The sequence below is a fragment of the Ptychodera flava genome, chromosome 21 (genome assembly GCF_041260155.1).
Source record: "Ptychodera flava strain L36383 chromosome 21, AS_Pfla_20210202, whole genome shotgun sequence".
Classification (NCBI taxonomy): domain Eukaryota; kingdom Metazoa; phylum Hemichordata; class Enteropneusta; family Ptychoderidae; genus Ptychodera; species Ptychodera flava.
Genome location: NC_091948.1, coordinates 14,341,188 through 14,366,659, shown reverse-complemented (window position 1 = coordinate 14,366,659; position 25,472 = coordinate 14,341,188). Strand labels below are relative to the sequence as shown.

The following is a 25,472-nucleotide window of genomic DNA, read 5'->3' as shown; positions in this document are numbered from 1 at the left end:
TGATCGGTAAACAAAACAGAGTGAACGTCTCTGTCAATCGGTTCAAGAATTCTTTCTTGGGTTGAACTTACTCGTGACCCGTGAGAGTATTTATGGATTTTATGTTTTTCGTCTTGGGAAACCCTCACAAGGCGAACGCTGGCCCAGTGAATGGTGTGTATACTACATGATTGATAATATCGCTGCAAATCGAGGCCGTGTCCTTTATATTGTTTTCTTCCCAGCACCGTGCCTCTGTGCGTGGAACATCCGTGACCAGACCCCTTGCTGTAAGTCAAGGCCTGGTCATTCAGGGGTGCGATTCATTTCTTCGGAGAGAAAGTGCTCGGTATCGCCTCCATCTCAAATGTAATTAGTAACCCAAATCTCACCGGGAAGGAGAGGAATGGAGGTTGGAATAGTAAACAAAACCATTCCAGGATGTGATGTATTTCCTCGCTTTCTGAATAATCTTTTTTGGCTTTCCGTACGCGCACAGTTTTTAAGTGATTCTAATGGCGCTCGTAAAATCTGCCCGTTGGGCTAATTCTTGCAAATCAAATTTAATAGACAAACGGAAATGTTTTTGTGTTTTTATCTGGTCAGTCAAATCACACTAATATGCGCTTCGCTATCTGACATCATTAACCTTTAATGAACTTGGTAATATTACTTCAGCGATCATCAAATTCTGTGATTAGTTTGCTTATTGTTTTTTTTATTGACTGTGCCATATCCACTGTTATTTTATCACTTTATCCCCCGCATCACCGGAAGTCGATACTCGTAAGCTGACATCATCTTTCATACAATTCGGACTGTTTCCCTTCGGCCTTTCAGGTCGGCAGACAATTCTTTCTCGTTTCCGACGCCTCGAGGCATCTCCAATAAAAGGGTTGACATTAATTGCTCATATAACATTTCCGTCATATTGGAGATCGTGGATGATTAAAACAGTTCGCGACGAACGGTTCAGTGGAATTGAGTTTAGCAAATTGCATGCCATGGTTATGCCACAGACACGGTGTATAAGCGTGATATACTCAATCGCTGTTCAGATTTTGTCATTAAAGGGAAACAGTCGTCGGAACTGCGCCTGTGCGAGTTTCACGTTTACAAACAATGTATTTCGTGTACAATATCTAGATGCACCTCATCATCATAGCTGCAACATTTAAATTATACGATGTAGATTATGACAGACATGTTTTAACTTTCAACAATCACCATCGTACCGTGGATACAGTGTCTGCATTGGTCGTACCGTGGATACACTGTTTGCATTGGTCGTATGGGTTCCATACGACCTTTGAGCGCAGTTCCGACGACTGTATCCCTTTAAAATGTTCTGTTGTCCAAGATCATATAATTTGTTAGAAATTTTAGCAACCATATACAGTGTATATGGTGTCTAAGGGAAGCCAAAATCATGATTTCGTAATCGAAATCACAATTTTCGCATTTCCGAACTTTCGTTTAGGAGGGGAGCAGGGTTTTTTAGGTCAAACACTGTGAGTATCGTTTGCCACGTTCGTGTTATAATAATCCACTTGGCTGTAGGTAAATTGTCAATACGATGAACTACAAGAATGTATACTGATGGTTGTGTTTCGACATAGGGCATGTAAAACGATGGCTGATGTAACTACAAGTAAAACGATGAATGGAACATTAACTGTCACATTGAATATGATAAATCATGCCAAATATTTGGAATACTCAATGTTTTCTTGTGATTGACAAGACAATGGTGCCCAGGTTGAGGTCATTCCCCTTGCAGAGAATCCAGGCTGATTTCCCAACAAATAAAGTTAAACTCCTCGTATCATAATTTGCCAGGCTCTGTCGCAGCTCCATCGCTGCACAGAATCTTGCATCTTCGTTTCAGGGACTACTCAATCTCTCTTTTTTTACGCCATGTTTTATTTAAACTTCTAATTAGACTTGTTGGTTTGTTAACGCTTGTTTGACCACCTTTGCTGCTAGTCTCATCATTGTTTTTTTGTAGTCGATGACAAAAGCGAATCTCACGCCGCTTTCGTGTGGACCCTGGATGCTTGCAATTCATCGTGCAACAGCCTCTCATTGAAAATTCGTGTGCCCAAGGACAAAGGCCAGCACCTTCAGCTGCACACAGTTTGAGTGATTCCGTTTCGGAATCAAGTGGTGTAGCAGACGATCGTTTACCGACCCCGACGACATCGGCATACTTGCTCGGTCACTATATTCTCGGAGACAAGCGTTCTCCCGCATCTTCCAACACATATCATTCCGTGAGAATGTCGTGATTTTGAGCGACGCACTTGGACACGGCATTGGGCATATTTGTGTTGAGGGGTGCAAACTTTTTCCAAACTTCTGTGTGATAAACCAGTGAAGATTTAGAGTGCCTAAAGCCTTCAAATTTGGACTAAGGGAGTGGAAAAAATCAATCGCAGCTGACGCTGCTCTTAAATCGCTTTCAAGTTCGCGAAAAAAAACACGACGTTTCCAATAACGCAGTTGATAATCCATGCTGACAACCGAATAGTAAACATCTGCCCATTATCTATTGAGCCAGCCTTTAAATATAACCTTCTGTACCTCCCAGTGTCTGCCATCTGAAGAGCCGTTTCCGCCAAGTATTGTTTTGGCGCAATTCTTCAAAAAAAACACCGGTCGTCTGCTCATCCGAAGTACCGCCAAAAAGGCGTTCTTTGTCTGTCAAATCTTGACAATCGATGTCAGCTCGACTTTGATAAGAAAAAAGCTTAACTATTTCAAAAACTATGGTTTGATAACTGAAGCTATGGAGGTGGCAGCGAATGGCAGCTCCTCCCTCTATCCTTTACATGCAATATTACTCGTTGCATGTACTCTGGCCTCTTTAGGAGTTATAAACAAAGACTTGTCATGAATTGAAGTTGAAGTGTCTCTCAACACCATTGGCAATCGTTATCATCAATGAGTCACCATCATAGAACGTAGATGATGTTCAGAGCAATAAAGCATGGTATGTCGAGAAGTTCCGGCGAATAGATAAGTTAATCATCTATTTAGCGTTGGAATATGACTGGAAGTTGTAAAACAGCGATTATCTCTGTCGGCGCGTGGCTCTTGCAAGATACTGAGCAAAAACAGTGAATCATGTTTTAACGCGAGCGGCTGCCACTTCACATAGCTAAACTCCCACCTCATGGAAAATGCGAGTTTTTTTTTGCGTTTCCGGTACATTAATCTGTTAATTTTCTCATGTTACTCTGTGTTATAGTTCCATCTAGTAGGATGTTTGGTCCAACTCTCGACTGTCAAATATAGAGAACGACTCAACTTAACGATCTCCATCTACTTCAGACCCAACTGACTCCAATAACAACATCGTGAACCTTGTTCAAAAACAATGTTAAGAAATTTACGCAAAATGTACTCGCAGCTCAGTGTTTGAGGAAGAAATTAAATTGTTTGCCGTCCAATAGTATGATAAGTGGTGATACTTGAGATCATTTCTTGGTTGACCGGTTTAAAGGTATACTGTCACCTGTTCCAAATTTGCCACATTTGCCATGGAAAGAGAAAATCTAACCAATCACATATTTTGAGCGGGTGACCGCTTTTTAAAAGACAGCGCCCTCACATGGGCATTTTGAATACCAAGGAACACCCCCTTGACCATATATGGGCATATTTAGATTAAAGGTGACTTTATACCTTTAAGGTAGAACGCCCCTCGGGGACAGATATTCGGACTCCCAAATCTTTAAAATTCTCTTCTGATCTGCTTGTGGGGGTTCATTTTATAGGTCTCGGAGACAGAAAAGAAAAATTACTTTCTGAATTTTTCGAACGTCGAAAATTTTTATTTTAACTCATAGAGTTAACACAGATATAGTAGCCATTTTGAATTTCAAATACCAGTAAATATCAGGTAATTTGTCTCTCTAGTTCCATTTACTAATTTCTCCGATTTAGAGATTAATCATTGAATCTTGGGAATGTAGGAATGGGATGAGCAAATGTCTTTGACCTGCCAAGATTTAGAATATTTTTCTTGACGTACAAGTCATCTTGTACATATCTTAAAGAAATCCATACTTTTTTAAAAAATCTTGCTATTTCAGCAACGAGGCTGAAAATATTTAACGTTTTTTCCACTTTGTAAATTTTACCCACTTGACCACCCCACCCGAAACCTGATGGTTCGCCCCTTAAACTTTATCCTGTGACGCGATGTTACAAAGTTGCATGACGGTGGCTCGAACGGTTCCGTTCATGCAACCCCAGCCCCTCCACCATGGAGAGAGTGTGATGCAATCAGAGTCTTTCATATTGAGTAGGAGGATTTCAGGTTGGGTCAAACGATTCAAAATCAACCCCTAAAATATATAAGCCCGGCAGACCATACATACACGATACATAAAGTGATATTTTGCGTACTTCACACTATCTGGAAGTGTTTGCGTGTGTCACATTTGCTCTAAAAAACTGGACTCTGTGTGTATGCAATTGCGATTTACGAAGAATGTCCAAGGGCTCAAGGTCTCGTCTGCCTTGTGTATACGCTTGCATATTATCTAGTTAAAAGCCGACGCCACTTAACCCCATTGGACAGTATTACGCAAAAGTTTTGATAAATGAGCGAGCCTGCTCTGAACAATCTGGTCAGGAAGTTCTTCAGGTACTTAAAACTAAGTGAAACGAGGTGCGAAGGACTGGCTTCTTTGAATCGCACCAGCCTGCCTAGATAGGCAAAGCACATGAATTATCCCTCGTTGTACTGTGGGTATTGTCAGTACAATCATCCCCATTTGCAGTCCAAGACAATTGTCTGTCGAAGAGACGCTCTTTTATCGTCAGAGTTATTTTTAGTAGTGATTTTCTAGCCTACACATTTGTATTCTAGCTATTGGTCCCTCTTCTCTGATGGCCAGACGCATCGCTTCGCCCCGTGCATTAGAACCCATTCTTATTCTTTACTAACATTTATATTGTAATTTTGTGAACACTTTGTAAGGGAAATATCGACAAATAAAATGTCTCAAAATCTGATCTCATACCAACATACCACTGCCTCTCCTCTGCGAAGAATGTCTGTCTTCCTTGAATGATGACAATTTCCGTTCTTTTTGTTGAGAGAAAAACAAGGAAAAAAAAAGAAAAAAAAGAAAAACAAACAAAACAGAGAAACAAGACAGCATTGGTATCGTTTACATGTCGAGCATCTCGTTCATGGACCTCGCAGTTATCCCTGACGAAGTTACGCACAATGGATTGCCAGCTCGACACATTTAATTTTCACGTTATGCATGAGTAATGAGAAATCTCCCATCCAATACGACCTGGACGACGCGAAGTGTCACAACACGGACAACGAACATCAGTCATCTGCGAATAGTCATTTGCATATTTGACTCCAAATCCATAGTCCTTCTCAGCTGAATGCATGAATAAATTTACCGTGTGGGACGCAAATCTCCTCGTCAATTTTATGGAACGTGTCTGTTATGAATTTCAAATAATGTTCATCTATATGATTTTCAGATTTACTATCTGTGTTCGAATGACAATACCTAAAGATAGTCTTTAAGACGAACTTTGCGAATGCACTTTTGTCAACTATCAATAGATACAGTGTTCCATGCATTGTTTCCTTCCCCCATAATGCCTGGTGCAAAACTCAATTTAGAGAAGATAAATAAATTTTCTTTTATGTTTGTTTCTCCTCTCAGATGATCAACGCGAAAGAAGAGAAGAGGCTCTGGAGGAACGGAGCGGGAGAGACACACCTCGCAGAAGGAAGAGATCTGTCAGCGTGGAGCGAAATGTCGAAGTACTGGTCGTTGTAGACAAGGCGATGGTGAGCTACTACGAGGCCCAGAATCAGGACGTGGGGACTTTTGTCTTAACCATCATGAATATGGTGAGTCGGTACATGCCCATTGTGGCCGTGTATCTTCGCCCGTGGACATAGTAAGGGCTTATGCAAATCCATGATGGGTTTTTGTGCGTGTTGTTGTTGTGCGTAGATCGAGGATTTCCGCGGTTAAATATAGCAGTGGTGGCTCAATTCTTGCCGTCAGAGTAAGATTGTAATGAATAGTATTAGCGTCCGTTTTATCACGGTCTTACACAAGCGAAACCGACGTTAATGTCAAGTGTAACAAAAGTAGGAAATCGTCGCAGTTGCGCCTTGTAACGCCTTTGTTTTCATACCATTCACCGCATGTAAGTGGGTATGATCTCCAGCGTAAATAGATGGACGCCGTTGTTTCTATGTCATTAACTTTTCCGGCTTCTCTGACGGTTGCGTCAGCAGTTCAACCTTATCGGTACAAAATGGAGAAGCCGGGCGTACAGGCATGTTGTTCTAAGGCGGACGAGTTACAAAACATGGGATTGTGGAGATGGGAGGGAGGGGGGGGGGGGGCTTAAGTACAGCTCAATCGTCTCCATCAACAACAACAACACTTCGCATTGTCAATAATTCGGCTGCCGCGTAATGATTCATCGCCCATGAAAAACCCAATACCGTATTGGCCGACAGAGAATAATGAAAGATTAAAAAAAATCCGATAATGCAAAGGAATAAAAAAGTGTTTCAGCACAATGTTTTCCCAGGGACAGAAGTTAAATGGTATTCAAATGTATGTAACCGCTTAATCGCTCTTTTGAAAGTTAGCTGTTTTGTCGGATAAATGCTGCACTGAAAGAAGAGCACACTCCATGGATACTCGTTTAGTTCGTTTCTCCAAGGAACACCATTAAATGTAAATTATCACGGGGCTCCGATGCATTTATGAATATTCCGTGGCTTGCCGCTGTGTTTACCCGTCAAAACACTTCGGAGGCCACCGGTATCTGTCAATGGCCATGCCATTGTACTGGCTACATCTATTTCTCTGTCTTTTGCGTAATGCTGACGTCATTGCTTGTCGTTCCCACAACTTCAAAGGTGTGAGCTAATTTTGGAGACCACCCCAGCACTGGAGTCAGTCATTCACCCACCAGTATTTCTCATTACATACGATATGGCTACCATTCAGATACAGTCGTTATTTCTTGGCGCAGATTTGAACAAATGTTTTTCTTCCTCTCAATCGATTTCACATCTATCTAAACTAAAGGCCGAATTATTGTAAAACAATCTAACCCAATCCCGTATCCACCTATTCCATCACCTCACTGTCACCCCGTGAACCACCACCACCACCATCAAAATCATCGCCATCATCATCATCATCATCATCATCACCATCATCATCATCATCACCACCACAACCACCACCATCATAATCGTCAAGATCATCATTATCATGATCATGATCATGATCATCATTTTGATCACGATCATTAAACTCATAATGATGATGATGATGATGATTTTGATGATGATGATGATGAAGATGAAGATGATGAAAATGATGATTTTGATGATGATGATGATAATGATGATTATGTTGATGATGATGAAGAAGATGATGATTTGATGATGATGATGATGACGACGATGATGATCGGTTTCGTAGTCGCTAAAACCCAAATATATGGTGGTGATGGCGCGGAGGGTGCGTTCCATCATGATGAATTCATGCACATTCAAAACAGCGTGTAGAGTTACATCTTTCCACAATTCCACGCCTATCAGTTCTCTAAGAAACTGTTGAAAACCTATAAATCTATCCAGTCCGGAGATTATATGTCAATCAAAGTGTAGGGTGAGGGAGGCGGTATCAGTTTTATTTATTGGGTCTGGTGTATCGGTAATTACTATTTCCAGTGTTTACATCCCACTGCGGGCAACTTCAACGCCATGGCCACGTCCTGGAAGGTTGCGATATGGAGAATCAACGGAGGCATACGTGTCGATCTCTGGGGAGGTGTCTGCCCACTATATTAAATTTTAACTGGTCTTAAATGTGAAGGCAATCTTTTGAAAGGGCACTCCTCATTAAATAGTAATCCTAGCTAGTGAAAATGGAGGACTTTGCATCTCTGGTTGCTAGCAATTACCCCCTCCCCTCTCCTCGCTAAAAAATCCAACCAAAAATCCAACAAAATCGCGGAAACAGTACATTACTCTTGATGCCAAAGTATACCTACATATTTCTTTGTGTCAATGAAGGGCTATGAAAAGGCAATAGGTACTTCCCAAGTTAACACCACTTGTGGATATTGATAGGAGAAAGTGTGTTAGAGTTACCATGAGAAAGTGTTGGACGGGTTTTCAGCCTTGAAAAAACAAAGCACTCGGGGAATTAGACTTATCTCGAGAAGCCGGTCAGCTAATTTGACGTTTTAAGGCCTCTTAAAACCCGTAATGGAGTAAGATCTGATCCTAGCGCAAGCTAATTGGTACAATTTGCAAAATCGTCTGTGAGAGTGTCAAGGGGACTCAGCCGATTAGACAGTTAACATGGGGATTTGCCGCGCGATTAGCCCGGGCAACAAATGGCCGGCATGAATATGCCAAAAGCTAACACAAATAGCTACATCGGAATATGCACAACAAAAGCTTAATTGCCCCGAGCTATAGTTTCTCTGCTAACAACACGGAGGCTGGCTTGCTTTCCATTCTTTGGATTAAGAATATGCCGGCCGGGTTGTGCACACAGACGATATCTCCTATTACGGATGGACTATTTTATAGTCTTTGGTGGAGATTTTCCTCAAAAAAGCGACAAAAAGCTTCATGGTAAACTCGCCTGAGAAGAATAAATCCAGTTGAAGATTTCATGAAAAAAAAAACAACGAAAAACAAAGAAAGGTAAAAATAGGAGACAGAAAGGGAAAAGATACTGAGAGTAGACACAAAGGAACAAATGGCGAAGAGATTCAATCAAAATCTACCCGCTTTTCCGAGAATAAAAAAATGGAGGAGCACTAGTTTAAAATCCGTCTCAAAAAGAGTCTCTCTGAGTGTCTATGGTTAGCTGTGTGTCCAAGGATGCCGAATCGCCACCCCTAGTCCTTTCCTTGACTGCAACAAAACAATTTGGAAGAGTTTAAAACAAGGTTGTAACTAACTCATGAATATTCACGATGCACCCTCACTTTCTTTCCGGCACTTTCAAAGTAACAGATAAGAACAAACGTGGACAATTAAGAGATGTATTGATTAACGGACCCATTCTCTCGTTAATTGAAGATTTTTTTAAGCATGGACTATCTCGCAGATGGGAAACTGATTCACAGGACAACAGGAGTTTACAAGCCAATGCACTGAATCTCACGCTATCTCTCTCATCTCATCAGAACTTCAAATTCAGAATGGATTTATTGTCTTTGGTTTCATTCATCCAGTGTTTAGGCAAAATGCGACATAATTCTGAAGATGTCCATCGTGCAGGTGTTGTTGAAAAATAAGAGCAAGCATTGTCTTCGCCTCGGCGGACAGCCAAGAGTGACGGGCGGAACAGCCTTCCGAACATTGAGATCGTCTATTATCTGTGTATAGTATGTCCGACTCTGTAGCAATAGTACGAGGAAAATAGCTGTCTGAAGAAGAGTGCAGTTTCTTTTACTATAATGCGATTCAGTCGGATTTCAGCGTTAAATGGCACAATTAGCAAGATAGAAAATAGGGCCTCAGTTTGAAATAATCACAGACAAGTAGTCTGTGGAATAATACATAGTAGATGCGTTCAGACACTGTCGACGACATACAGCACATCGACCACAGAAGCAAACTTGAGTAGTCTCGGAGCCTGTCCGTTAGAATGAGATCCGGTAATTAGCTTCGACTGCTCGCAATGACTGACTTCTGCTCCTTGAATAATGTTTAAGCTGATTTTATTTTGTGTACTGAGAGACAGACTTTGTTCTCCTTTCACGTGACAGTAATGAGGCTTGTCAGAGTTGTGGTCGCCTGTCTGGTGAAATTATCCACTTCCTCAATCAAATTATCGAGTTATCGCAGTGTCTCTGCTGTGAATCTACCCAAGAGACCTCATATGTGTTACGCCTTGGCCTTTTCTTCGAACACATTTTAGAAATAGAAGAGCCACACCAATGGCCATTAAGCTGATGTCCGACCCTCCTTGTATCTTTTTTTGATCTTTCTGGTGGAGACCGTACTGTTGAATATCCGTGTCAACACTGGAGGGACTCTTTCTTAAGTCCGTGAAATTTGACACACTTTTGCCAACAACCTTCAAGATACTCGATGTAAACCGTCATGAAAACTACAATTTACGTCATTAAACACAAGTAGAACGCGAAAAATTAATTTTTAAGTCAATGAAATGAACAAATGACCTGGGGTGAAATTTACAACCGTGCTTCAATTGAGCTTACCTTGCAAACCTGATCTAGACTTACAATGACATTTAATTAGTTCGTTTTTCAGCCGATTGTTCCCTTTCTTGGCACAAATCCCGACAAAACAAGTAGTGTATCAGGGAGTGAAACTATTGCACTTCGTCCCCTCCGGGAATTGCTAATATGCCCTCCAAGAATTATTAAAACAAACGTCACTGTAGGTGGTCCCCATAGCCTCGCTGTCTCATGGTCCCGCAGTCTGGCGTGGGGGGAGTTCAGAGGTCGGCTCCCAACTTCGAGTGGAAATTAAGTCTGCCCTGTCTGTAACCGTTACAATGGGTACAAACAAAACCACCTCGAGTGAAATAGGGAGAACAGAGACAGAACGAATACATTATGAAACCAGTGTGATCTGTGAAAGCGTGCTGCCGATCACTTGTTAAAACAGTTTTGTTTTTACAACCCGGGTCCATGACAGTTATCGGCCGGGCACAATTTAGGATTACCGATGTAATGTCTTGAAAAGCCGTGTTCCGTTGCGTCACCATCCATTTGAAAAGCGACGGAATTAGCGAGGAAAAGTCCAAGAGGTTGGGTAATCGTCCTAATAAATCTCCGTTACTTTATTTTCGCCGAATGATCCCCCTCTATTGTCACTGAGGGGAAATGGCCAGTCACAAGAGCGGAGGGGAGGGAAGATTTAAATATGTCCCATTTTCACATGATGCAATAAATGAATAATGCCAATGCAACTTCTTTACGATGATATCATTTGACATCTTTGAATGTGTCACCGGCTGGATTTGGAGTGGTCACACCTTGTCGGAGTGTTTTGAAACAAACTTTACAACGATGTGCACGCACACAAACCACTGAGGGTCGTCTCTGAACTGTAGCGTGGACGGAATGCTTGAACCGTCACTTAAGTTTTCCATGCATAGTACATTTCAGCAATCGATCTTGACAATCTGTATGTAAATTGTAGTAGTCAGCCACAGACTATCTATCTATCTATCTATCTATCTATCTATCTATATATATATATATATACACACAAAACACACACACACACACACACACACACACACACACACACACACACACACACACACACACATATATATATATATATATATATATATATATATATATATATATATATATATATATATATATATATATATATAAATATATATATGGAATATATGGTATATGTATAACAACACGGAACAAAGTCCGGTCTGTCAAACACAAGTATTTCTTCTGGTTTTCTTCAATTTGAAGAGACTTCATGCTTGGGAGGCTGAACGTAGTGATGCAAAATATTGACCAATAAAGCCTTGCATGTTCACAATTTCACAGTCGGTATCGTTGCTTCGGAGTGTCATATTAAACCATGTAAGGGGCTCCAAGGACCGTTTGGTGGTTTACTTTCAATGAACTATTACGATTTATTTACTTCACTTCTCACTTTACGTGTTTTCAGAGTCGAGTCTTTCGACCTTGACTGTGTCGCCGCAAGATCACGACAATACCCTGCAACTGGTCTTGATTTTTTTCGGGGGGGGGGGGATTAAAGAGACAGGGACACAGAGAGGGGCTATCAACAGATCTCAGTCGCTATCCAAATCATGTTTCATAATCATACATAAACTACAATAAACGGCGTCGTATCAGTTTTCTGCGGTCAGTTTGTGGTTGGTTTCATTTCTACGAACGGCGTAATATTCCCGGCCTTTGATTATAGACGACAACTTGAAGCAGTCGCCGTGATCGGATTTTCTCAATGAGAGTTTCATACTGCTCTCTCGGGCAAGATAAAACGACATAATCCTACCTCAGCCATGAGCTCCGACACATAAAATGTAGGCCGTGTTTATTCTTACAAAGAAGACTTTTAAAAACTCTCTTAACATTCAGCAATTTATCGGAGGCATCTTAATTTTCCTAATGCGCAATTCCAGTAGCATGTACACATTGTGTGAATAGCGCTCGATATTAAAAGGCGTAAACATACCGTACAGCACAAGTGAATCCTGTGGTGGCGCTCTAATCCAGTGATGATTAACATCTCGTTTCTCTTTTGTCCAGGTGTCCGGTCTGTACCACGACGCAAGTCTTGGCAACGCCGTCAATGTCGCCATGGTGCGCCTGATGATGATGGAAGATGATGAGGTGTGTATCGCGCATGCGTTTGAGTTTTACCAACATTTTCAGTCTTTTTTTCTTTTGACATGACTCCTTCAATGATAATGCCAGAAGCAAATACTCATAAACTACAACAATACCAAAGCGTGATAACAGCAAACAACTCCGGGCATAATCAATGTCGGCGTTTCGGTTTGTGGAAAATGTACTCTGACAGGCTGAACAATATATGAACAATGGACGTCCGGGGTGTCCGCTGACACTGGCTGGATATTTTAATAGAGATCTCTATGTTTGTGTTAAACCCCACACAGAAAGATTTAGAGATTACCCACCATGCCGACTCCACCCTGAAGAGTTTCTGTCGATGGCAAAATATGATCAATCCAACAGACGAGAGCCACCCGAATCATCATGATGTTGCCATACTATTGACCAGGTAAATATCAAATTCTAAAGGAACGTACGCTTGATAATAGTTGTACGAGGACTGTAGGAGAAAAAAATCTCGCAACCCCGTAACTCCATCAGATGCCATTATCCCTAACTATCTTGATGCTGCCATGATATTGACCGGGTAAATATTAAGTTGTGAATGCTGCCACGATATTGACCTGGTAAATATCAAGTTGTGAAATGCTGCCACGATATTGATCGGGTAAATATCAAGTTTGTGAATGCTGCCACGATATTGACCGGGTAAATATCAAGTTGTGAATGCTGCCACGATATTGACCGGGTAAATATCAAGTTTGTGAATGCTGCCACGATATTGACAGGGTAAATATCAAGTTGTGAATACGGTTCCATTAGAGATCTGGAGAGGATGACTCTAGGAGTAGTACTGTGGTATTTCAAATAGAAGGACGGGAGACGATCTACTTTAGTATCGATGTTACTTAATGTTTCATTGGCGGTCACTAGAATCGGAAGCGATGGTTATAGATATTCGAGTCTTCGAGTGGCGCTTTGTTGGCAGAACCAATTCCAATAGCTTCAAATGGCTGATCTTTCCATTTCTGTCATTGACAAACAAGTCGGCTCAAACAAGTCACCTGTAGTCATGTGATCATATTGACGAAGTAATGGGCTATTTTTACACACTCCACACGGTAACTGTGCGATTCTTCCTTTTCAGAGTGAATCTGTGTGCCCATATGAACAAGCCCTGTGGAACTCTTGGATTGGCTGAAGTATCCGGGATGTGTCAAGCTCATCGGAGCTGCAACGTCAACGAGGATTCTGGTCTGGCCTTGGCGTTCACCGTGGCACATGAAATGGGACATAGGTATGCGCACTCTCTATCCCTCGCATCAATTGATCCAATTTTCATATCAATTTTTCAGTTCACAAATCAGTCAAGTGCCTCTCTGATATGATGATGTTGTACTTCTGGTATATTTCGTTTTACAGCTTTGGGATGAAACACGACGGCCAAGGAAATAAGTGTAAGTCATCAGGAGCGCGCCCTCACGTGATGTCCCCTCTTCTGTCGTCTGAAACCAGCCCGCTGATGTGGTCGGACTGCAGCAGACAATACATCACCAAGTTCCTCGAGTAAGTAACATTTCCACAACTACTTAGATGGCATAAAATTCGTCAAATGACCAGAAAGATAAATGTGTTTTCCTAGGGGTCGGCAATCGGACGATGGAGAGGGATGTGAAATACGGAATACAATTTACGAAGCAAATATTCCATGTAAAGGTATTTATAACCTTGTTTTTGCAAAGCAATCACTTGACAGTCGATCAAAAAAGTGGGATTTTGGAAACAAAGTATGCATAGAATGCAAAATCCGGCAAAAAGTATTGTCGAATTAAAAAAAGAAATAATAAAATTGTATGATGATATTCTGACCAGTCCTTCCGATATTTAACGGTCTACGATATTACTGATTCCGAGATCGCGGCTTCTTGCGTCTTTCTTGATGAATTTACATTCTTTTTTTCGATATTTTCCGTTCTAGTCTTGGCTGGGGAGAATGCCTGATTGACGAGCCGACAAAACACAACTTTGACTACCCAACAATACCACCCGGTGTCATGTACGACGTTGATCGCCAGTGTCAATTGCAGTACGGCAAAGATGCTAAATACTGTGGCTGGATGCCGGTATGTTTTAACTCGGGTTTTTCGTCCGCGTTGTGATCCTTTTCTGCGGGCAAGCTGTTGTCTAGCCCGTCAAACTGATGTATTTACTAGGCTGGGATACACAGTGTAAATTTTAAAGCATAATGCAACTTCAAGTGAACTAGAACTGTGACTATCGACATTGTGTCTTTCCCAAATTAAGCCGATCGGGAAAGAGGGTTCCGAGTTGAGTACCGTGTAAGACGAGTATAATAATAGACAAAATAATTTTGATCTGTCCTACCAGGTTATGGTGAATTACGCATCATTGTGAAAAAAATTCTGTATTTTTTGAGTGATCAAAAACAGTTCGTAGAAGTTCTTATAAAGTTTGTCCACGTGGAGGGACATAGCTAATCGGTACTATGATTTTGATGGTTTCAAGTCCTACTACAAGACTACAGATCTAATCAAAACTCTTTTCTCATTTCTGTGTCCATCTTTCTCATCAGAACATGTGTGACACTCTGTGGTGTATGGTGGGACATGAATGTCACTCGAGGCTAGAGTCTGCAGCCATCGGAACTGCTTGTGGAAAACCGGAGGAAGATAAGGTGTGAAAAAAAACATGCACAAGTAAACATTTCTCGAACGGTCACCCGTTGCTACTTTCGTCTGCTGAAAAATTTAAGTTTCATTGAAAATCTGTAAGTAAAAATGAAATAAAATAGGCTTAACTTTAAAGAAATTCGCATAGATATAGCCTAGTGACTAAAATTATTATGATCATTTCCTCTTGTTTAACAGTGGTGTTTTGCTGGTAAATGCATCGAGATGGAGGACCCAACAACCGCCATCAACGGTGACTGGGGGGAATGGGCGACTGGTCAGAGTGTTCAAGGACCTGTGGTGCAGTGTTTCTTTCGTTGAACGTCATTGTGACAACCCAGCGTACGTATTTCCTTCTTTTCGCGCCAATGAAAGCTTCTTCTTTACGCATACACAAGAAAAATCGATGAGAACATTTTTCTTTAAGCGATATATATTAAGCCTTAGAAATAGAAAACAGTTTGTGCTTTCTTCAGCCAACCGCCCTGTAAGGTTTGTCGTCCTTGTTGAAAAAAAACTTCTGTATTATTTCCTATCTTTCGTTTCGAGATAAAATCTCACGACTAAAAATTGACTTCAATTATTGTCGTTTATTTTACAGTCCCCAATATGGCGGCAAGTACTGCGTTGGAGAGAGACGACGATATAGAGTCTGCAATACTGAGGTAAGGCGCCCGATATTGTATTATCGTCTGATGATATTATTGTTAAATCATGACAAATTGATCCAATCGATCTTTAGAAGATCGCGTGATGTAATCTAACACTAAAGGAAAGAAATATCCCTAAATTTTGCTCCTTGAACATTTCTTGGTTATATTCACCGACTTTTGTCCCCTTTTGTTTTTGTAGCCCTGTGACGAAAACGCGCCAACATTTCGCGCTCAGCAGTGTAGTCGGTTCAATTCGCAGCCGTTCCAAGGAAATCTACACACATGGGTTCCCATCTTCCGTGAAGGTAAACAATCTATTCCATAATTGTAAATGAGAAGGTTACAGCAAGGCATTCTGCTGTGTACGTTGTAGTCTCATTCTCGACACAGCATAGGGCTCATCATAGTTTAGGTTGACAAATCATTTACGGGTTGAAGAACCAAGAGTCCATGTTTCACAGCTCAAGCAGACTTTCACATAAATTTTCCGTATCGTTTAGACTGGCAACATTGAATGACATTTGACACTCTGCCCTGTCGACAGATGTACCATGCCAACTTCACTGTAAACCAAAAGACAGACTCTTCAGCACAAAACTGGCCGAAGCTGTCTTGGACGGCACTCCCTGTGCCTACGGAAGCAGGGCCATGTGTATTTCTGGAGTGTGTAAGGTGAGTTTTCTGTCCAGCCGCTGATTTTGAAAAAATGTTCCGATTGTACAACTCCAGAATTTTTTCGTGAAAGTTGCATACGCAAACGAATAACTGGTGTTGCCAACAAACACCAGAAGCCATCACTATCGTTATAGTTGCACATTATACGTGTCGGATGCTTAGCCTGTTTGCATTTCTGGCGTGTACGGAGTTGTAACTTTAATTTATTTTCCGACATGTTTTACTCTGTCTGTAAAGCTTGTATGTTATCGCTAACAATTAAATTTTTGTCCGGACCAGAATTCGTTTGTCGACTATAACTTTGCCTATTGTATACAGACTGTTGTTTGTTTAGTTGCGTTGTAATTTAGTTCAACAAACTCTAGGGAGAAGAAAAAACTCTGCTTACAAAACTAAAATATATTTACCCTTGAATTACATTCGTTTAGGAGGTTGGCTGTGACTTCAAGATCGATTCTGGAGCCAAAGAAGACCTGTGCGGTGTCTGCCATGGTGATGGGTCAACTTGTAAGAAGGTGCAAGACGAGTACAAAAAACTGGTAGGGCGCGGTAAGTCAAACGCCACCACCATATTAAAAATGATCAGCACACAGTGTGTATATATATATATATATATATATATATATATATATATATATATATATATTATATATATATATATATATATATATATATATATATGGTATATATAAACTGAAATTTTGCATATATATATTATATATATATATATATATATATATATATATATATATATATATATATATATATATATATATATTATATATATAAGCTGAAATTGAGTGTGGATACAATTGTTTGAGCTGATGTATCTGATAGGAAGACATACATGTTAACCTTTTCGAGAAAAGGTGACTCAAGAAATTTTTAAGACACATTGTAACCGCCCATACATACACATGTGAAAATTTAGATGCCATTGAGGTAATGGAGCTGTTTGGATTTCGATTTTAATTATCCTTTTGTTCGATTATTGATCACAGGCTATGAGGAGGCCACCGTTATTCCCCCGGGTGCCAGAAATATTCGCGTTGAAGAGGTAGCCGCGGCGAACAATTACCTGGCTCTTAAAGGAGACACCGGGCAGTACTATATCAACGGTCATTGGTACATTCAGTGGAGTGGCGAATACCAGGCTGCCGGTACCACAGTCATCTACGAAAGAAACGGGAGCAGGGAGAAATTCAGTGCTGCAGGACCGACAACTGAACCACTGCACATAATGGTTAGTCCTCTCTGGTGTCGATATTGACAAGAACGCCATGGCTTGCAAATTGGCGGGAATACTTTGACTAACACAAATTTTATTCCGTGTTGGCACAAAAATGTTTGTTCCATGTAAGATCGCCTCTTAAGGTAGAATGCATCTCGGGGATAGATATTTGGACTTTCAATTTTTTACAATTCTTTTCTGATCTACCGCTTGTTGCTCTTAATGCTCTTGGAGTATAAACAAAATTGCCTTCTTAGTTTTTAGAAAATCGAAAATTGTATTTTTCACTATAGAAATAATACAGAGATGGCAGCCATTTTGAATTTCAAATATCGGTAAGTGCAAGGTAATATGATTCTCCAGTACCACCCTTTGCGTGGTGACCCTGATCTTGATGCTTATTTGGTAAGAGAATGGTTGAGTGTTTCCTTGAGGAAAAGTTTAAGTCTTCCGATTTCGAGGCCCACACTACATGTACCTTAAAATCTGACCATTTTACTCTTTTTCTATCAGCTCTTGTTCCAGAGCGAGAATCCAGGCGTTGCCTTTGAGTACACAATCCCAAAAGCCAAAAATGAAACGATGCCGAGAAAACTCGATTTTTATTGGGAGCATGGAGACTGGAGCCACTGTACAAAAACATGTGGCGGGGGTAGGTTCTGTTCGCTTCATCCACTCGCTTTGAGAATGCCAATTTAAAGCTGGTCAAACTTACCAGACCGTGCAACACCATAGGTTTGACAAATGGGGCTTTACCGTATGCCGTGCTATAATTATGACAAATAAGCTTTCAACCTCATTCCTACAATCTTTGGCTCTGTAATCTTTGAACGGTCTCCAACATAAGTCGCATAGTGATGGCAACCTATATATAAACCAAAATCACTTCGTTAGACTGGTTTCCTGAATACACTTCCGACAGTGTACAAGTCTAAAGAAAGACTTCAGTGCAGAAAGCCATGGCAACATAACAGACCGACTTGGACATCTGAAAAATGAATATCATGACCGCCATTTTGACTGAGTACCACTTCTGTGTTGAAGGTGAGCCGCGTGATCAGTAGGTACTTATCTGTACACCCATCTTTTCCAAGCATGGACACCATTAGAACATTTACAATCTGTTCGCAGGGACTCAAATTGCGCCCACCCAAGCTCGGAGAAGATTGCAGGCGTTGTGGACGATAAATACTGCGACATTTCACAAAAACCCGGCCAGAAGCAGAAGTCTTGTAACGTACAAGATTGTCCACCTACGTAAGTGACTATACTTCAATTTTATCGCGCTATTTCAGCTTCAAAGAAATGCTTTTTCGTGTATATTCACGTTAACGTTTCAGAGGGTACACTGGGAGGAGTGGGGGGGGGGGGGTTCAGTCTCTCGAAATCTTCCAATTCTTCCGAGTGTGGTAGTCTACAGCTTATGCATAATTCAAGATTGTGAAATTTGCAATGAAAATGTTATTTCTCACCGGACGCTTCATTAAATACAACTCAACACGTTATGCTCAACACATGACGTGACCATTTGAAAATAGTGCAGAAATTAGTCCTTTCAACGTCTTTCATCTTTCACTCTGTAGTTGGTGGACCGGTGCCTGGCAACACTGCTCATCAACTTGCGGTGAGAACGGAACGGTGGTACGATCTGTGATTTGTATCCGCACTGTCAACAACGACGAACAGATCGCTCTGTCGGACGAGATGTGCACCGTGCTCGGACTTGAAAAACCTAGCCACCAGAAGCCCTGTGAGAATCTTATCCCCTGCCCAGAGGACGCAGTATGGCTGACCGACGAGTGGTCTGAAGTAAGTGTCAGCCGTGACTTTAACCTGTTCACCCAAAATCCCTGTAAACAGGTCCATACTCACCATTGGTATAAACGATTGCTTTGGGCAACCGACACTGTGAACTGAAAGGGTTTAAAACCGGTGATCATAATTTTGACTTTTCAGCGCCTGCGCATTTAACACTTTTGCTACCAGACTACTGTTTTTCGATAGGGTGGATGGACCCACTTGCAGGACGATGTTGATTGCTCATGGTTTTTACGAAAATTAAAAGGAGTCTTCAGTGTATAGAATAAAGTAGACCACTGTAATAATGTATTTAAGGAAGAAATAAATTACTTTCATCCGAACGAACACACAAAAATTAAGCTTTACATTAATTAACCCTATGTGATATCAAAAATCGAATGGGTCTCGTAAGTTTCTTTCAAAGAAAAACGGAAAATCACAAGATTTGGTAGTATATTGAGATAACTTTTAACATCGAGAAGAGCTCAAAGAAAACAGAACAATTGTCTTCGGCAATTTCAACATTTCTACCGCTCAAATTGACAAGATTGCCGATATTGTGTCTTTCAGTGTCCGACAAAGTGCGGAGAAGGCTCCCAAACAAGAAATGTCAGATGCAAGGTCGCCGAGCACTACTGCGATCCGCTGAAAAGACCAGTAGCCGAGCGGCGATGTTACGTTGACTGTCCCACCGACACGAATGTAGTACACTCGCCCGTAGTCTACTCAAGTATCGACCTGAGGCACAAGAGGATTGGCGGCAAGCTTAGAGGGGAAGACGCGCGACCCTCGCCAACTTCAAGAGATTATGACGACTACGGAGAAGAGGAAGATCCTCTTCTGTCTGGCATAAGTTTTGGCGAATATGAAAAATACGTTGGTGAGGGCAAGACCCTGGAAGAATTGATCGCAAGGCGAGCGGAAAGGGAAAAAGAGGGCGCTAGTCAGGAAGGCGACGCTATATTGGATTACAATGATGGAGTTGTTGAAGATGAACGAATTTTGTCTGACGAAGATGCTAGTAATGGAGATTTGGAAAAGGATGTTCACAAAATTCCGATTTAAAATCAAGGAATAAATTCCGAAATCCAAGTACAATTTCTCGGTCTATGAGGCCAACAAAGTATACTACAAGTAGAACTCGTGTTGATTCAAAAACACTCAATTTGTCCACTGCCAAACAAGTCACAGAGGAGGCCGCCACGACAACGCAGTATGCCACAACAATGCCCGCCACTACAGAAGCCTTCGGTGAATGGATTACTGGGGAGTGGACCGAGGTGTGTAATGCGTTCGTTGTCCCTTCCGAATGTTGCTATGTGCATTTCGCAATTCATCGGCCCAGCTTGGACTGAGAGCCAAGTAAACCTACTGAAAGTAATACAATAGTCATCACCCCGAACTTGACTCTGCTGAAGTTGCCAAACACTTATGACGTTGTCGATGATTTTTTTTGTAATATCAATCATCGATTGATAGTTTGTGAACAGTGAGTACCTGTTAAGACAGTATGCGCCTCGAAAGTAAAAGACTTAAACTTTCGCTCAAACTTCCTCAAAGTATATTTCAACAATTCTCTTTCAAAATCAAGAACAAAAATCGAGGGGTCGCCGTGCAAATTTTTGTATTAGAAAACAAATTACCAAAGATTTACCGATATTTGAAATTCAAAATGGCTGTGTTAATCTATGGAAAAAATAAAATTTTCGATTTTCTGAAAACTAAGACGGTGAAAAGCTTTCTTACTCCAAGAACTTTAAAATGAACCCCATAAATGGTAGATCAGAAAAAGAATGTAAAATTTTGAGAATCTGAAAGGAACAACATACATGCCGTGATGTTTTATTTCTAAAGTGCCTCACCAAATCGTAATATCAGAGGTGGTAAGAAGAGATCATATTGCTGATATTTTTTCTCGCATTGCTTATTGATTGTTGTCCATCTCTTGACCAGTGTTCACGCACTTGCGGCAGGGGAATCCAGAGGCGTGACGTGCATTGCTCAATACCTCGCCGTTGCAACCACAGCACAAAACCGATGAGGCAACGGCACTGCGAGCTGGCAGAGTGCGTGGCGTGGATCGCCGGATCATGGAGTCAGGTAATCATTGGATCCGATTTGTACCAAAAATTTTCCTCTTCAAGTTCATTCTCTTCACCGTAAATATTGCTGAGTTCCAATGCCTCCACAAATTCCAGTGTGAATTCTCGCCTTTTCGCGTAGCGAGATTACTGAACGCAAGCAAAGCAATCACATACACCGAAGCAAGCAGATTCCTCTCCAGTGTCTATGAAGCGATAGAAGTTATGTTCGTATCCCTTGGACCGATCACAGTGGTCAGAAATATTTCCAAACGTATGCCCTCAAAAGTCAAAAGTCGAATAGCTGTGACATATCAAATCTGAAGGCCACGTATGCCCCTATTTTTTGTTATTTCAGTGTTCAGTCACTTGTGGAACTGGCTTTCAGAGTCGAAGTGTAAAATGCGTCAACGTCGTTTCGGAAGAGCCAACCAGCGGATGCAACATGTACAGACAACCAACACGGCGACAGACGTGCACCCTGTCTGACTGTCCCGCCAAAAATTTAGGTGAGATTTTGGTAATGATCTAAAATGTGGTATGAGCATATTTGATGCATATAGCTTTTGAGCTTTGTGCTCCGGATTTTTGAAGTACACTCCGACAGATCTGTCAGATAACAGTGAAATAAAATGAATATTATCATGTACTTCATGTAACGTTTTTATAAAACCCACGACCACCGAAGGCAAGTAGAGGCGGTTTTTATTTTCCCATGTGAAAAGGGACCAGCACGAAAGTGTTACGAACTTAGTTATAGAAGCGGAGACTCACCTTGTACGTTTAGAAATTCATACAAACATTGCAATGTTTTTCATTTCGTGCCTGAACTTCTTATTTCCTCAGCGTTTTCAAAGTGCAGCAGAGACAGAATGAACGCGGGACTTTGTCAGATCATCAAGCGTCGGGGCAGATGCCAGTTGTACAGAATGCAATGCTGTGTCACCTGCGGAAGATGAATGCAACTGTAAAAGACGTACAATTTCATTTCTTTGTTCAAGAACCTCCTCAATAGATTTGTTTGAAATGAAACCCTGTGTATTTATTTTTCCGCGGTCTCCCGAAGACGTCTGCAAAACGCCTGAGAAGGAGCGGAGCCAGATCTACATATTTGACGTCAGAAGGTCTCGTGAATCTCGACTTTTCACCAATACGGCGAGATTGTCTCTCGCCATATTTCCTAACCGTGGAAGTTGCGCAAGGAAACGTGCCAACGGACTGTTGGATTGACTTCTATTTGCCTAAAGCAATGACTTCGTCTGAAATACATTGGATAAATTTCAAAAAAGTAAATTATTTATGGAAATGAGAAGAAAGATGGATAGATGTCGACCAGTGATAATGAATTTTATTGGTGGGCAAAGAGAGCTCATTGATCTTCGCGGTTTAAATTGTGTTTACAGAGAACGATCGAAGAGCGAAACTCTTCTTCTGTCCACTTTCAACATTGTATGGTGCTATGTTTAAACCTAATTTACCTCACTCGAAAGTACGGTTGCCCAAACAAGACCCTCGTACCTCATCAAGAGTATGGTTGCCGAGCAAGACCATCCTGATTTACTTTCACCCCGAGAACGGTTACCCAGCAAGTCCAACGTAATTTAACCTTCAAAGAGTACCGTTACTCAAGCAAGACTTGGGTAATTTATTCCACCCAGAGTACGATAACCATAGCAACGAACACCGCTAGAGTATCCCTTCCTTATTTATTCACAACGATGTCATTTATTTATTGCAACAATCTCGTGGGTGTTTTATTCGGTGTTTTAATCGATCAAAGGTCGGCGACTTTCAAAATCTTGTAACAGAGAAATTCGCAGGTCTGTAAATAATTTGGTTTTCATGGAACAGCATTTATCGAGTGGTAGCGTTTTATAGATAATGAAAACATGTCGTGTAAAAAAACGTTTGACATTTTTTATTGGTAGTGGTATGCGTTAGAGTGTGAAATCTTGCTGGAAACGATTATCACACTCAAAATTATGCATGTAGGGTTATTTGAAGTACCAATGATATATCGGCTAATCTAGTGTGTTATTTTATTTCAAATTTTGCGCACATAGATAGCTTTCACAGCCTTTTCTGCGGTTTGAAGGAGCTGTTTTTGTTTTTGGCCGTCAGCCCTGTCAGATGAAGGGAAAACATTGATGCTTTGTTATCTTCAGCATGGGACGTTGCAAGTCTATCCACTTGATAGAAATTTACGTCTTCTTCGTAGCAGATGTTTAATCGTCACGTGATGTATCACATGATGAATCGAAGCCGGAGCTGTAAATATTTCCACTGCACCAAAAAAATATTCCCCGAAAGCGTTAGAGTACCTACCTACTTCATTTTCTTTGCATGTCATTGTCTATAACAGCGTAACCATACAAATTTATAGTACTTTCTCAATTCTTTGGTTGATTTCGCGCTTTTGTACCAATTCTTCACCGACATTGCCGAATTTTCTGACTACCTTCCCGCCAAAACTGAATCCCCAATCTTGCACAAATCAGTACTTCACCAAATTCTTCACAAACATTTCGAAAATATCTTCTCAGTATAGCCACAAAAAATAACATCCCGCTATTTTCCTATTCCTGACATCAGAGAGCAAATTACTCCTTGGAGAAGTTTTAAAACCTGAAATAAGTTTTAAGAGAAACATTGAAGGCTAAAGTTTTTAATCAATCAGGGGAGAAAATGATAGATGTACATCTTGCATGTAAGCTCAGTACGGTCCTTGGTAGTCACATGTTACAATCCAGTAATCGTGTGTTTTGGTTTATCGTAGAATCAGAGTAAGCGAGAATTTCTATGGTTTAAGGCAGTTCTGTGAACCGTTTTCAGATAAACTGAATGTGTGTGTGACCATGATTCGATATTTTATCGAGAGCGAGGGAGCCAATAATCCTTTAAAGGGGCACAAGCTGTTACTTTGTAATTATATTTCCGTTACTTTGTTCTCAGCAAACCATATACGTCTTTTTATTCTTCTCCCATGGTAGGTTGAAATACAAAGTATTTCCCTTGCTAACACAATGTAGGGTGTGCCTCATGCAATATTTGTGTTGACATTTCTTGTCCGAACTAAGACTTAGTTGTCAACGATTGGTTTTCAAACATATTGGCCGTGTCTTGAAGAGCTGAATACAAGGTATTTCGACACCATCTGGAAGTAGGATAAGAAACCATATTTTACAGAGTGAACAAAGTACTGGAAAATAGGTCAAAAGTCACATCAAGTTGTACCTTAAAGAAACTCAGGTGATTCAAAGTGGATTTAACAAGGTTTATACAATTAGATCTATTTACAAAGGTTGTCTACAGTCGATGTTTGTAGTCTATATTTCCCTTTTGGTGATTTGTATGAATAAAAGTTAATTTAATTTGACTTTTTCGTTCGTTTGTCGTGTTTTCCTGTGTACGTCCTATTCTTCTCTGTACATTATGTGTAGTAATCATCAGCTACTTTCATTGGACCGTTAGTCTGTCTGTCTGTCTGTCTGTCTGTCTGTCTGTCTGTCTGTCTGTCTGTCTGTATGTCTGTCTGTCTGTCTGTCTGTCTGTATGTATGTATGTATGTATGTATGTATGTATGTATGTATGTATGTATGTATGTCTCCGTGTGTGCGTATGGATTTTTAGTCCCAACGGACACCGTCCGGGGGGGCTTATAGGTTTGGTCATGTCCGTGCGTGTGTGCGTGCGTGCGTGCGTGCGTGCGTCCGTTCACGCAGATATCTCAGACATGCCCAGGTCAATTTCTTTCAAACTTTGCACAAGGATAGTACTCTACCCCATACAGATGCACGTCGATTTGTTTCACAATGCCATCAAATTTGGCCGTGTTAGAGGACTTTTTAGTTTTCACCTCCATAGACTCCCATGTATAAGGCAGTCTCCATAGACTCCCATGTATAAGGCAATCCATAGACTCCCATGTATAAGGCAGTCCATAGACCCCATGTATAAGGCCAAGAAAAATCAAATTTGAGCGAGCCAATAG

The 25,472-nt window shown here is 41.0% G+C and overlaps 1 protein-coding gene across 1 annotated transcript in view; it reads left to right on the top strand.

Moving 5' to 3' along the window:
• LOC139121486 (A disintegrin and metalloproteinase with thrombospondin motifs 7-like) overlaps positions 1-24,857 on the top strand; it is a 36,717-nt gene extending 11,860 nt beyond the window's left edge. Inside the window, 22 exon segments of the mRNA XM_070686390.1 lie at positions 5,685-5,875; positions 12,304-12,387; positions 12,675-12,799; positions 13,499-13,648; positions 13,774-13,917; positions 14,330-14,474; positions 14,945-15,046; positions 15,240-15,309; positions 15,312-15,344; positions 15,347-15,383; positions 15,643-15,706; positions 15,894-15,999; positions 16,239-16,366; positions 16,798-16,918; positions 17,371-17,612; positions 18,114-18,252; positions 18,732-18,857; positions 19,184-19,409; positions 19,971-20,680; positions 21,354-21,500; positions 21,840-21,990; positions 22,328-24,857. Of these exon segments, the coding sequence (XP_070542491.1) occupies positions 5,685-5,875; positions 12,304-12,387; positions 12,675-12,799; positions 13,499-13,648; positions 13,774-13,917; positions 14,330-14,474; positions 14,945-15,046; positions 15,240-15,309; positions 15,312-15,344; positions 15,347-15,383; positions 15,643-15,706; positions 15,894-15,999; positions 16,239-16,366; positions 16,798-16,918; positions 17,371-17,612; positions 18,114-18,252; positions 18,732-18,857; positions 19,184-19,254 (2,078 nt within the window). The 3' untranslated portion in view covers positions 19,255-19,409; positions 19,971-20,680; positions 21,354-21,500; positions 21,840-21,990; positions 22,328-24,857.
• The last annotated feature ends 615 nt before the right edge of the window (positions 24,858-25,472 follow it).